This window comes from Lynx canadensis, chromosome B4, assembly GCF_007474595.2.
Source record: "Lynx canadensis isolate LIC74 chromosome B4, mLynCan4.pri.v2, whole genome shotgun sequence".
NCBI classification, from domain to species: domain Eukaryota; kingdom Metazoa; phylum Chordata; class Mammalia; order Carnivora; family Felidae; genus Lynx; species Lynx canadensis.
In genome coordinates, this window is record NC_044309.1 from 36073377 (window position 1) to 36086394 (window position 13018).

The 13018-nt window shown below is 46.8% G+C and overlaps 1 protein-coding gene across 7 annotated transcripts; it reads left to right on the forward strand.

Moving 5' to 3' along the window:
- The first annotated feature begins 3444 nt into the window (after positions 1-3444).
- FBXL14 (F-box and leucine rich repeat protein 14) lies at positions 3445-10261 on the forward strand. Of its 7 annotated transcripts, XM_030321377.1 has the most exons (3): positions 3812-3903; positions 4005-5012; positions 6407-8237. In XM_030321377.1, exons 2-3 carry the CDS (start codon positions 4078-4080, stop codon positions 6492-6494), a joined length of 1023 nt encoding a protein of 340 aa, XP_030177237.1. In that variant the 5' UTR covers positions 3812-3903; positions 4005-4077; the 3' UTR covers positions 6495-8237. The 7 variants fall into 7 exon arrangements, with proteins under 7 accessions (XP_030177232.1, XP_030177234.1, XP_030177236.1 ...); XM_030321372.1 differs by lacking the exon at positions 6407-8237 and adding an exon at positions 10059-10261 and having other exon boundaries at positions 3445-5012; XM_030321374.1 differs by lacking the exon at positions 6407-8237 and adding an exon at positions 10059-10261 and having other exon boundaries at positions 3445-5007.
- Positions 10262-13018: the final 2757 nt, after the last annotated feature.

The following is a 13018-nucleotide window of genomic DNA, read 5'->3' on the forward strand; positions in this document are numbered from 1 at the left end:
CAAGTATAGTTGGGAACCATGTACACTCTAGCATGTGTTTGGAAATCAACTGTCATATTTTTGAGGGAAGAATCCCAGAAAAATGACTATGTTCTAGAGATTTACCTTTGCTTTTGCTTTAATAAAGTTCAGCAAAGTGGCGGGGGCGGGGGGGGAATGAACAGCTATCCACAGGATTTTCTACATTGGTATCCATCATTCTCAGATAATCAAGGTCTCTGCTCTCTAATATGCTCCATCCATTTTTGTGTCCCAAATCTGAGCCTAAACCAAAATCCCCAAGGAGCCATTGCATGTGAAAATATTTTAAACTCTGGCCTGTCTTAAGAACAATGCGCAAGCTCCAGCGTTGAGAAGCCAGTAGGACTAATCTAGGCTCATGGTCTCCCAGGGTGTCAACACTGGAAAGGTCCCTGAAGATTATCCAGTCAAATCACCCTACTGTTACATAAGGAAACTGACACCCAGAAAGGGGAGACATTTTCTCAATGCTATAAAAAGTCACCATATCTCCAGACAGCATAGGGCTCATTTGATGCCACACTTCCTTTTCTCCACTAATGTTCATTTTCTGAGATGCTTCTTGATGTTTATTTTCCTATTTGTTGAACATGAAAATAATCATATTACTGCAAATCCTTGAAATATGTTTGAACGTCTTCAACAAAAGGCTCTGTATTAATAAAACTCAGGAAAAAGTTTTGGTAGAACTAGGATCAAGTGGCCAACTTCTAGAGAAAGTGTTTCTGGGCATCACTGAATGACTCTTCAGAATTGAGAACAATACCCTGTCTAGAGGAGGAAAACCAGTAAGCTCCTTTTCTTCAGGTCATGCTCCCAGTTTACAAATCCGCTCCCCCTACCCCATGTGTGGTCTAGCACTTTGTTTTGTGTTAAGTAGGATTAAGTTGTTTTGGACTGATACTTTGACATCAATACAAATACATCTACATCTACAGAACGACAAAAAAGTGACTTTCATGTAGAGTTTAAGGTAAAAATTTAGTCATAAGTGACTGAGACAAACATAAGGCCAGATACACTCTAGGAGAAGAGTGTTGGCTCAGGTATGGCCTGAAATTATTGCCTCAGCACATCTGTATCATCTAGGTGACTAACAGTACAGTCCATTACTTCAGAGAGGTTATAAAAATCTATGGGCCTCACATCATGTGTAATGTGGGTGAGGTGGCAAATGTGTAAGAGTTTTTGCTTCTGCATTTCCTGATTTATAGACAGGAAAGGTAGGGGCACCTGGGTGGCTTAGTCAGTTGAGCGTTGAGCCTCTGACTTTGGCTCAGGTCGTGATCTCACAGTTTGTGGGTTAGGGCTCTGCACTGAGGGTACTGAGCCTGCTTAGGATTCTCTCTCCCTCTCTCTGCCCCTCCCCCACTTGTGTGCACAAGGTCGCTCTGTCTCAAAATAAAGAAAACTTTAAAAAAATTTTAAGAAATAGGAGAGGTGGATGGGGTGTGTGTAATATATATTATGCCTATTAGTGAATCTGTATGCACTTGTATTGGTCTCTTGAGCAAAGAGAAGTGGCCAAAAGCTAATCTCATATACTGAAAATGGAGCCCATTCAAAATTTTGTTCAGGTCCTCAAACAATCAATGAAACCATTTTCCTTTTCCGATAAACAGATCAGGTTGTCCTGTATCAAGTTGTACGGACCCATAAGTTCATTAAAAATAGGGTCATTTTGGGGCGCCTGGGTGGCGCAGTCGGTTAAGCGTCCGACTTCAGCCAGGTCACGATCTCGCGGTCCGGGAGTTCGAGCCCCGCGTCAGGCTCTGGGCTGATGGCTCAGAGCCTGGAGCCTGTTTCCGATTCTGTGTCTCCCTCTCTCTCTGCCCCTCCCCCGTTCATGCTCTGTCTCTCTCTGTCCCAAAAATAAAATAAATGTTGAAAAAAAAAATTAAAAAAAAAATAGGGTCATTTTCTCTGATGCAAAGATTCATGGTTTGGGGATAGTTAAAAGGAAACTCTGAAATCCTATATTCAGTGTGGCATTTAAGACTCAGGAGCCACATTGTAGAAGAGAGCACTGCCCTGGTTCAATGAAACAGTTGACAGACCAACAGACATTTGCTTGGAGCATTTTAAACCAAGCCCAATAGTCATTGTATTTTATTTAAACAGTATCTTTGTGTTTGTACATACAAACATACTATCATACAACTGTCCGTAAAACTGTAGGTAGTCTAAAAGGCTGGGGAGAAAGGAAAAGATCACAAAACAAGGCTTAGGGACGGCTGCTCCCTTCTAAGTGTAAAGCAGGCTGAGGAGATGGGAGGACATCTGTGGCGCTCCCGACAGTTCAGTTCACAGTTCAGCAGCCAAGTGCGGAAGTGGAGGGAAGTTTTGATGTATAAAGTACTCACAGAGGCGTATGGACACAACCAGAAGACGCTAGATGGAAGCAGTAATGGATACTTCTAGCATGAGGGCCGGAGAGGGTCAGTGATAAGCTAGGGCAGAGATGAATAAAGTCGAGTTTCTTCATAATTTGAGGCACAAGACTGGAGAGAAAGGAATCGTAGGAAACAGCCCCGTTGGAAGAATTGGGGGTGTGATAGCAGAGACATGTTAAGGGGCATTAAGGACAGTAAAAGAAGGAAGGAGAGTCGGAGTGATGATTATTGAGTACTACCACTGGAAGAGGGTCTTGCAAGGATAATAAAGGGAGAAGGGTGTAAAGTAGGGGTCAGGAATTGCAGGGGTAAACTATGGGAAAAGACTGCGCAGACGTCAGCAGCAAAGAAAAAGAGAAGGAATGGGGTTGGGGCGTGGCCCAGAAAGGGAATGGCTCAATAGCGGGCTACGGGGTGAAAAGGAGAAGGGTGGGGAAGAGCCTGGCTGACAGCTGCTCTCAAATGGCGCCTACAGGGTTAAAAATCGGGGCGGCTAGACTAGGAAGAACTCGGTTTCCAGGGTAACGGCTCCGACAGTTCCGGCAGCGCAGGCTCGTACCATTGCGCGAGCGCGCGCGGGGGGAGCGCGGCGGGAGTGAGGGAGGGGACGCGCGAAGGAGCAGTCGGGCAGAGGGGTCCGGCCCGGACTCTACCAAACGCGCGGCCCGCCTGCTCGCTCCGGGCCCGGCGCCGAGCCGCGCTCCGGCCGCGCCGGCCGCGGCGTCCTCCGTGCCCGGGCCGGCAGCTCCCAACTGGCCGCGGACGGCGGGGGGGAGAAGGAACGTGCGCCCGGTGGCCCGGATTGGCCTCCAGGTCCCCCCGCCTGGGCGGCGGAGTGCGGGCGGCCCGGGCTGGGAGGTTTGAAAAGCGGGCGAGAGACAAAGGCAGCAGGAAGCCTCCTCGGCGCCCGGAGCCCGTGCTCGCAGCCCCCGGGGCCCCCCGGCCCGGAGCAGCAGCGGCGGCGGCCGGCGGCGGCAGTGGCAGGAGGCAGAGGATGCGGCAGGGGGCGTGGGAGCGGCGGCGGAGCGGGCGGAGCGGCGCGGCCCGAGCGCGGCGTGGTTAGACCCGAGGCGGCGGAGGCGGCGGAGGCGGCGGCCCGGCCGGGCTCGGGAGTGAGTGAGAGGGCGCCTTCCCCGCCCGGGATGTGAGGACCGAGCGGAGCCCGGGGCGGGGGGAGGGAAGGGAAGGGAGGCGAAGCCGGCAGGAAGGAAGGAAGGACGGACGGACCAGGAGGAGGAGCGGCGGCGGCGGCCGGAGCCGGAAGGCGGGGAGGAGCCGTCCGTTGGGCCCGAGGCGGCGGCGGCAGCGGCCGGGGCGAACCGCTCTTGTCGCCTCTCGGGGCAGGAGCGGCGGGGCCCGCGCCTCCTCCCCCCGGCGCCGCGGAGGGGGGAGGAGGAAGATGGAGACCCACATCTCGTGCTTGTTCCCCGAGCTGCTGGCCATGATCTTCGGCTACCTGGACGTCCGGGATAAGGGGCGCGCGGCGCAGGTGTGCACGGCCTGGCGGGACGCCGCCTACCACAAGTCGGTGTGGCGGGGGGTGGAGGCCAAGCTGCACCTGCGCCGGGCCAACCCGTCGCTGTTCCCCAGCCTGCAGGCCCGGGGTATCCGCCGTGTGCAGATCCTGAGCCTCCGCCGCAGCCTCAGCTACGTGATCCAGGGCATGGCCAACATCGAGAGCCTCAACCTAAGCGGCTGCTACAACCTCACTGACAACGGGCTGGGCCACGCGTTTGTGCAGGAGATCGGCTCCCTGCGTGCCCTGAACCTGAGTCTCTGCAAGCAGATCACCGACAGCAGCCTGGGCCGCATAGCCCAGTACCTCAAGGGCCTGGAGGTGCTGGAGCTGGGGGGTTGCAGCAACATCACCAACACCGGCCTCCTGCTCATCGCCTGGGGCCTGCAGCGCCTCAAGAGCCTTAATCTCCGCAGCTGCCGCCACCTCTCGGACGTGGGTATAGGGCACCTGGCCGGCATGACGCGCAGCGCCGCCGAGGGCTGCCTGGGCCTGGAGCAGCTTACGCTGCAGGACTGCCAGAAGCTGACTGACCTTTCTCTAAAGCACATCTCCCGGGGGCTGACGGGCCTGAGGCTCCTCAACCTCAGTTTCTGCGGGGGCATCTCGGACGCGGGCCTCCTGCACCTGTCGCACATGGGCAGCCTACGCAGCCTTAACCTGCGCTCCTGCGACAACATCAGTGACACTGGCATCATGCATCTGGCCATGGGCAGCCTTCGCCTCTCGGGGCTGGATGTGTCGTTCTGTGACAAGGTGGGGGACCAGAGTCTGGCCTACATAGCTCAGGGCCTGGACGGCCTCAAGTCCCTGTCCCTCTGCTCCTGCCACATAAGCGACGATGGCATCAACCGCATGGTGCGGCAGATGCATGGGCTGCGCACGCTCAACATCGGACAGTGTGTGCGCATCACAGACAAGGGCCTGGAGCTGATCGCGGAGCACCTGAGCCAGCTCACTGGCATAGACCTGTATGGCTGCACCCGAATCACCAAGCGCGGCCTGGAGCGCATCACGCAGCTGCCCTGCCTCAAGGTACTCAACCTAGGACTCTGGCAGATGACGGACAGTGAGAAGGTCAGGTGAGGGCAGCAGCACCTGCTCCCCTTGTCCCACCCTGTTCATCCTCCGGTCACCACCACACCCCCCCCCCCCCCCCCCAACACTTGACATGCACACTTACACATAGATCATTGTAGTGGATGAGATGGGGGCAGTGACACGAAGCCTCAGGCTCATTTTCTCCCTCCTCCAGCACCTCGGCCCACTATGCACCCATTCTCATTGCATCTGGGGTTCCTCTGCTACCCCTACCTTAACTCCCCTCTCTTTTTCCCTGAGGATAGAGAGATTGAATCAGCTACTTACCCACCCACTCCTCTCGGCAGGGGGATGGAGGACTGTTTGAGCTACTGTATCCCCCCACTGCTTTGCATTTGGAAATGGGGGAGGGGGTGGGGAGTGACTAGTCCTTAAAACCCTGGGGAGTTGAGGAAAATGTCTGCCTTCACTTAAGCTTTCATTTGAATACTGTGATCTGGTTTTTATTTTGAAATGTATAAAGAGCAAACCCAACTACCACGGCCTTTTCACCCTTCTTCCTTCCACTTTGTAACTAATCCCAGGCTCTTCTCCTCCCTTCTCCTACAGTGCTCTGCTATTCACGTTCATTTCCTTTTTATTGTCTTTCTTTTTCTTATTTTCATTTTTTAGAGAAATTCGAAATCACGGTCCTTTTTTTTTCTGCTGAATATAGTCTATATATTATATATATATAAATTATATATATATACATATATATATGTCTGGCTACCTCGTTTTAGTTTACTTTTTTCTCTGAAGCCCTGGAATTCTACAAGAGAGATATTTTGAGACTGAAACATTTTTGTGCCTAGACTGGAAAGATGCCCATTGGGTTTGTACGTCCATTTTGTTTTGGCTTCTTCCCAAACCCCATCCATCCAGTGTGTCCACTTCCACATTCTGGCTAGAATTTTTTCTCCCCGTCCATTGGGATTTGAGGGCCCAATGGTGTCCATAAATCTTGACTTAATTTATAGCACAAACGTGTGGAAGAAATGAGAGTTGAACTTTTGTTTGTTTGCTTGAGACGCAGATTGTGTCTTGAAAATGATTATTATATATGCAAATTCTGCCCTACCCTCACCCTCTTCCAAGTTTCCCCACAAAAAGGTCACACAGTGAGGCTTCCTGTTGGAAGCAGAGGGGCAGAGTTGGCCTACGGAGCCCCTGGGGCTGTAACGTGAAGGGGAGGAGACTGAAACTCCTGTCTCATCTCTGTTCTGTTAATAAAATGGGAGTTTGTGGGTTTTACAAAAATCTGTTTCTAAATGGAGGAATAGATGGCTTTCTTTATTTTGGTGGGGGTTGGGACTCGTGGCTTTAAAAAAAAAATTGCTTTTGAGTAGGATGTATATTTCTGTTGGAGTTTTTGTTTGTTTGTTTATTTTTTTAGAATCCTCCACAGCAACCTGCGAGACCATGGAGTTAAAGAAACCCAGAGACCTTTATCAATTAATTGTACTGTTTGTGAATTTGTATAAATAATAACAAAGATCCTCTTAAAACGTTTATATTCTTACAGTAAAAGGTTAAACTGATATTTATATAATAAAAGAGGAAATATGAAGTATGTTTTTGAAAAAAAAAAACAAAAACAAAAAACCTTGTATCTGTGAATTATTTTGAAGGCAGTGTGTGTTTGGGCCCACGCCAAAGTAGGAGGTGCTGTTTGTGTACTCTAAGAGGAAATAAGGTATAGGGTTTGGTGCATCCTATGTGGTGTGAGTAAGCTCACGGTTAAACATTTATTCTGTATGAGGTTTACCACTGACACCTAAATGTTTTGTTTCTAGAAATGTGACTGGACTGGAGATTGGTATAATTCTTGGTTTTAAACTGTCAACAACATGGAAATTTTAAAAAGCTGAACAAAATGGAACTTTTTAAAAACGTGATCTGTAAGAGTCACGGTTTCCCCAGGGTGGAAATGAGATCGAGGGGTCCTGTTGAAAAATGGCTCATGGGATGTGGAAGTGGGGGAGAAAGAGGGGTTTCTTTCCACTCTGAGTGGGTGTGGGGAGGATGTGAAATGGTGAAGGGTGGAGGGAACTGAAGCCATTGTTCAGAAAGTTAAAAGAGCGCTGTCCTTGCTCGCTCTCTCTCTTGCTCACTCATGCATGCTGAATCTCACAGTGTGAGTGAGGGTCCTAGTGGAGAGGAGGAAGGCAGTTCAGCCCCTCTTTTTAACATTCTCCTCCAGGCCTGGCTGTATTTAAGCACTTTCCTGGGGGATGGGGAGGTTGGCCAGGAGTTCTTGCACATTTGCATTTTAAGCACTTCCAGCTCTGAAGCTGGCCACTCGATCCACTGTGGTGAGGGTTCTTAGAATTCTTCAGGGCAGATAAATGAATACCAACAATTCTAGCAAAGAGTTCCCTTTGGTAGACATTAACTAAATAATCGACACCCTGTGGAAGTGGAAGGGTATAAGTGCCCAAACAGTGGAGCAGTGCATATTCCTGGTTTCACATAGGTCTTTCTCGTTGTTTCTGAGATTTTTTTTAAACCAAAAATACTGATCCCAGCAAGAGCTAGTAAGAGTGGTATAAAACTTTCCTGCAAAGACCCCTCTTTCCAGGAAGAGAGCTAGAACCCAAGTTTCTCTCGGGGTAAGGTTGTTTTGTAAAATTTCCAAGCTTTCTGCTGGAGCCTATCACAAAAGCTGCATTGTTCCTTTTTGGAGAGCTATCACAATTGGGTCTAATTGAGCCTGACACTAGATCCATCTTCCTTTTCTTTGGGGAAGGTGTGGATCTCTTTCTTCCCTCTTAGGTTGCAAGTGCTTATGGCCTGGGGCGGGGGGGGGGGGTGATGTGTGAACCCTAATAAGAAGTCTGGACTTGGAATTAGGGTCAGCTTTCTGATTTGGCACTATAATGCATGAAGGTTCCATAAGCTCTAAGTTCTTAGAGGATCTTTCTTTCTCCCAGACTGCATGACTGTACAGATTCAGTCCATCAAAATTTGAGCACCTCCTAAGTCTTAGACTCTGTGCTCACATTCTTCATTTTAATACACAGTCCTACCAACTAACAGGAAGTTTTCCACTTTTCTGTTTGGTTTTGTTTTTTACTTGCAAGGCTAAATAAATATAAGCCTGATTAAAGGTCGGTGGATGAATGTTTGAAAGTTAAGATCATGGGCCTACTGTCCTCATGCTGAACTGGGTATGCTTAATATATCTGGAGTGTCTCTGGAAACGATGAATAAACCATTTACTTTCATCAGTCAAGGTTAACTGTTTATCTCTCAACCTTCATGGGTAGAAAGAAATGAATATGTGTTGAGAACCTATGGTATGCTTTGCATGGTACCTGAATATTTCTCCTTTTAGTCTTCAAAGCAACCTGTTGAAACAGGTATCCTTATTTCCAGATAAGGCATACTACTTGCCTTAAGTCACCCAGCCACTAATTGAGGGGAACCAGGACTCAAACCAAGTCCAATTCCAAAGTCCAGCTCCCTTCCGTACCTAAGAAGGTTTAGTTACTAATCGTACCTTGGTTTCCAGTAAGGTGACCTCACAGAAATGAGTGGCAACTGATTGATCACAGTGTGGACAAGCTCATGCCACAGGGCACTACTTAAAGGGAATATGGGTGGATCTGATCTCCGCCATACCTACAGGAATTAGAAGCACTAAAGAAGATGTTTTGTGGGCGCTACAAAAGTTAAAAAGCACTTCAGGGCAACTTTTAGAATAACAGGAAAACCTGGTTCAGGTATTTGCTGAAACTTCAGAAGTGAAAAACCAAAACAGGACCTTAGTGTAAACTTTATCATCTAGAAGTAATAAACCTCATAGAAACTGGGTAGTGGTGAGGACAGGGCTCCACATACCTTTCTTTTCTGAGCCTCATTGGGCAATAGCCCTTGAAGTCTGTCTGGAAAAGATTATCAGTGCAACCTCACTGGGGTCCAGACAGTTTCTGCAGCCCCATAAGGACCATGCTAGGCCTCTAGCTAGAAGTGCTGGGCATTGTTGCATGATGCTCCCTGCTGTGGACTCCCTCCTGTGGGATTCCTCAGTCCTAAAGTGGGGGAGCCCCCCCTGCCCCACACCTGATTTACCCCACATTTGGCAACAGAGACAGGGATGCTTGCCTAACTTACAGCCTGTCTTTAAATAGTTTAGAAAATTCAAACTGATCATATTCTTTCCTGATTCAAATCAACAAAGATCTGAAAAAGCAAATGTTTCTTTTATTGGAGTTTCCTTTTAAAGGTAAGGACTTTTCTCTTTAAAAAGGACACTTGATATGGAAACTGAAGTATGGCCTGTTCCCTAAATCCTGGTGCTTTCCTGCAGCAGTTACTAGATAGACGCTGGTCTCAGAATTAGTAAAACCTTTTTTACTTTTGACTTAGAAAATGTGAACTCAAGTTTTCAAAGGGGAAAGGTATGGCCCCCAGAGACCACTGTGTTTTCAAGGAATAAGAACCTCTTGATTAAAAGATCAGATTTGTAAAACAAAACCAAGACCTCATGCAGCCTCTGACAACCGTCTTTTGCCAGTCCCCTGAAAGGGGGAGCCCCTGGCCTCTGCTCTCAGCTGCCCTGCTGGAGAAAGGGAGGCTACAGTAAGTCATGTATCAGTCGCCCTCTCTGGTGCCCTTCTCTTCCCTGCATCTCACATCAGTCCCTTTTAAGTTCATTCTATCCACTTAGTAGAGGGCAAGGCCTAAACTCTGTATGCCTCTGAACTCCTGTGGAGGCAGGGGTGAGGCTTTCTGTTGAGATAATGTGGAGCACAGGATTAGAAACTGGAAAGCTATGGTCAAACACAGGCCTATGCTTGGGTCACATATCTTGTTTTTGTTCCAATATGATGTAGCAAGTTAAAATATTTTGAAAAGTGGTATCAAACAGATAAGACATTCATATTTGGGTCACTGGCAACTACTAGTTTAGAACTTAGCAAAGGTAAGTGCACAGCTAGAAAGAGCAGGTACTTTCAGGTCTTGCATAGAAAACAAGTATTTCTAGACAATGATAAATTTAAATGTCCACAAATGATCAGTTTCAGTCTTTTCCTCTTTTCCAGGGATTGCTCTGATTTTGCCTGGTGGAGTTGCCTGTACCAACCCAGAACATTTGGTACTATGTAAAGTCAAGTCTTCCTATTAAGGTGGAAGAGAAAGTAAGCTTGAGATCTTAACTGCAGCACTAGTGTGGGGGTATGTTGAGCATCCCCACAAATAAAACAAAACAGAAGTGGAATTCCTCTGCTTGCTGTTTGTTAACCCAGAAAATTGCACATTCTTTTCTTAAAAAAAGACTTCTGTTTTTATTATCTCATTGTGCTTAGACTATAATTGTGTAAAACACAAATGCCACATATCCTTGTAAGTTCACTTTTATTTGTGATGGTGGAAAATAGTGTCAGTTGCAAAGAAAAGAATGAGGTCTTCTGCAGCAGCAAAGAAACTTAAGGGGGGACAGTGTTAGGGATGTGAATGCAACCTGCTGGAAGAATTTAGTCATGACACAGTGTTCACTTTCTGTCTCAAATGTTTGTTTTCACAAATCTGGTTGATACTGCACACTTAATTTTATAAATGGGGAGAGAGGCTTGACAAAGGTAAGGTTTTGCCACGGTGATATGAGGAGTACTTATCAGAACCGACTGCTGCAGACTTGACTGACCACCTCAGAGGGTGATAAGCATGCCGGTAGCTCTTTGATCTTTCCCTGAGGTATTGTAAAGGGCCACCCTAACCCCTGGCTTCAGAAAGGTGCTAAACCAGGGCCTGTTTTCATTGGGAGTAGGGAAAAAACAAAAACAAAAACAAACCCCACCAACTGCTGAAAGTTACTACTATTTAATATGTATTATTACGTTGTGCAAACTTAGATATGTCTTGTCAGCATCATATATAGAGTTATTTGAGAAGCTGGAAAACTAGTGCAAGTTGGTAAATGGGCTCTAGGGTACTGAAGTAGCTAGTAGTGTTAAATCTGTCCCCTGTTGTCCTCAGAGGAATTGAGCCGGTTTCCAGAACACTGCTTTGTCACAAATAGTGATGCGAAGTACGAATGCTGTAAGTCTGTGCTGGTGTTAAGAGTTCGCACATGTTCAGCACACTACAATGCCTGTCACACAATCCTTATAAAGTAGAATCAAGTTGCAGGATCACCAGCTATTTCCTCTTCATTCAAAGGTAAAAAGGCTTGACTTACCAGATGTTTTAGTTACAAATCCCTCTTGTCCAGAAAGAGTACAAGGGTCTAATTTGTTAATATCAGGCACTCTGTTATGTTTATTGCTCCTCAGTTTATGTAATCCACACTCCAGAAGGACGGGGCCTCGCACACAGCTGTCTGTCAGTAATTACTACTCATATCATGGATTCGAGTCACTGGACCTGGCCTGTGGGAAAATCATTCTTTGAGACCAGATTAACTTGTTATAAATAGCAAGGGATAACTCAGCATGGCTTGCAAGTACTATTTTCCTCATCTGAAAAGAATATGAAAATATTTGCAAACGTCCATAATAATATTTCTCCTTAGGAAATCCTTACCCTAAACTGGCATTTTAATGCACACATTTGTGTGCTACCATTTGCTTTTTGAGAAATGGTCTCTAAATAGGGAGGAACCAAAAGAATTAGTCATAATATTCCTAGACTCTTTAGTAAAATCACTGAGGCTAAAAGTGGACAGATGGATGAAATAAGGGAGGCATTAACAACAGTTATACCTCTCAAATTCTTAATGTTCTTAGATGGAAGGCAACTAATTTGCACCTTCCATTATACTTCAGTGTTTTAAACCTTAGCTTCATAGCTCAAAAGCTCACTACTGTGAACCAAAAAAACAACAACAAAAAAGAGGACCAGACCAGTAGGTGTGTCCAAAGGAAACAACATGGAAATGAAAAAATTAAAGCGATAATTTCTAGCTCTTCTTGTTCATTCCAAATGCACACAATTTCGAGAGTTTCAGGAATACTCTGTAAAAATGGTCTGACCAGATTCTCTGATGTAAGCTTTATCAGGCTCACAGCTTGCTGCTGCAGGAAGCAGACAAGGTCTCCTCATTCTGTGAATCTGGAATAGATGACTGGCTCTTCCAACCCTAGCTGACGTCTGTGCACTTTAGCCAGATGCCCTGCCATTGTACTCAGAGTCAACTGGCGACAATTAGAGCAGCATGGCCCAAAGGAAGACAGCTGCCCTATCTTCTTCCCACACATGAAGGTCTAAATTTCAGTGGACTCACAAGAGGAGCCGCAGAAATTCACTTGAGTAAGTACGACATAGGATTTAGCAGCAAACAGCCTCATTACTGCTTAGTTTAGAAACAAAAATTGAGTCAGTAGAGCATGCAACTCTTGATCTTGGGGTTTGAAGTTCAAGCCCCACGTTGAGTATAGAGATTACTTAAAAATAAAATCTTTTTAAAAAATTGAAAAAATGCATATATGCGAGTTAGGAGACAGAAGTCAAGCACTACATTTTACTGAAAGGCAGGGGTGGAAAATAAATGTTGACTTCTTCTACATTGCTCCTTGACCTTCCCCCTCCCCGCAAAAAACAAGAAACCTTTCCCACTCACCCAAGACTGATCCTCCCCACTGTGACGCAGCTATGAATTAGGTTTACACCAGTATCAGAGGTAGCTGGGAGTCCAACCTTGTATTTTTCTTTCCCGCTAGTCTACTAAGATGATTTTAAGATCCACTATAAGGCAGAAAAATAGAGCATAGTTACTACAAATGAATGGAAATTTGTTTTCCAATGTGGAAGATGGAAAGTAGAAAGAGGAAACATTTATCCACAAAGCCTGCAAGCCCTATGTTTTGTCAGCAGGCGGCAGCATTGTCTGCGAATTGGAGGTTATTTCCAGTGGGGCGCCCAAACCTTCCCCCTCAGACAAATGCCCTCCAGTCACCACCCCCGCCCCATCTTCCCCCCAACCCAAAGAATTTCCCCAGGGTCTAAGAGCTGACAAAGGAGGGATTATTACCAAAAAGATGAAATTAAATTTTAAAACATCAGT

Excerpts from the sequence above, each read along its gene's own strand:
- FBXL14 (XM_030321371.1), top strand. The coding sequence starts at position 3,814 with ATGGAGACCCACATCTCGTGCTTGTTCCCCGAGCTGCTGGCCATGATC. Across the intron at positions 5,013-6,406 it reads ACGGACAGTGAGAAGGTCAG|AATCCTCCACAGCAACCTGC; the intron begins GTGAGGGCAGCA and ends TTATTTTTTTAG.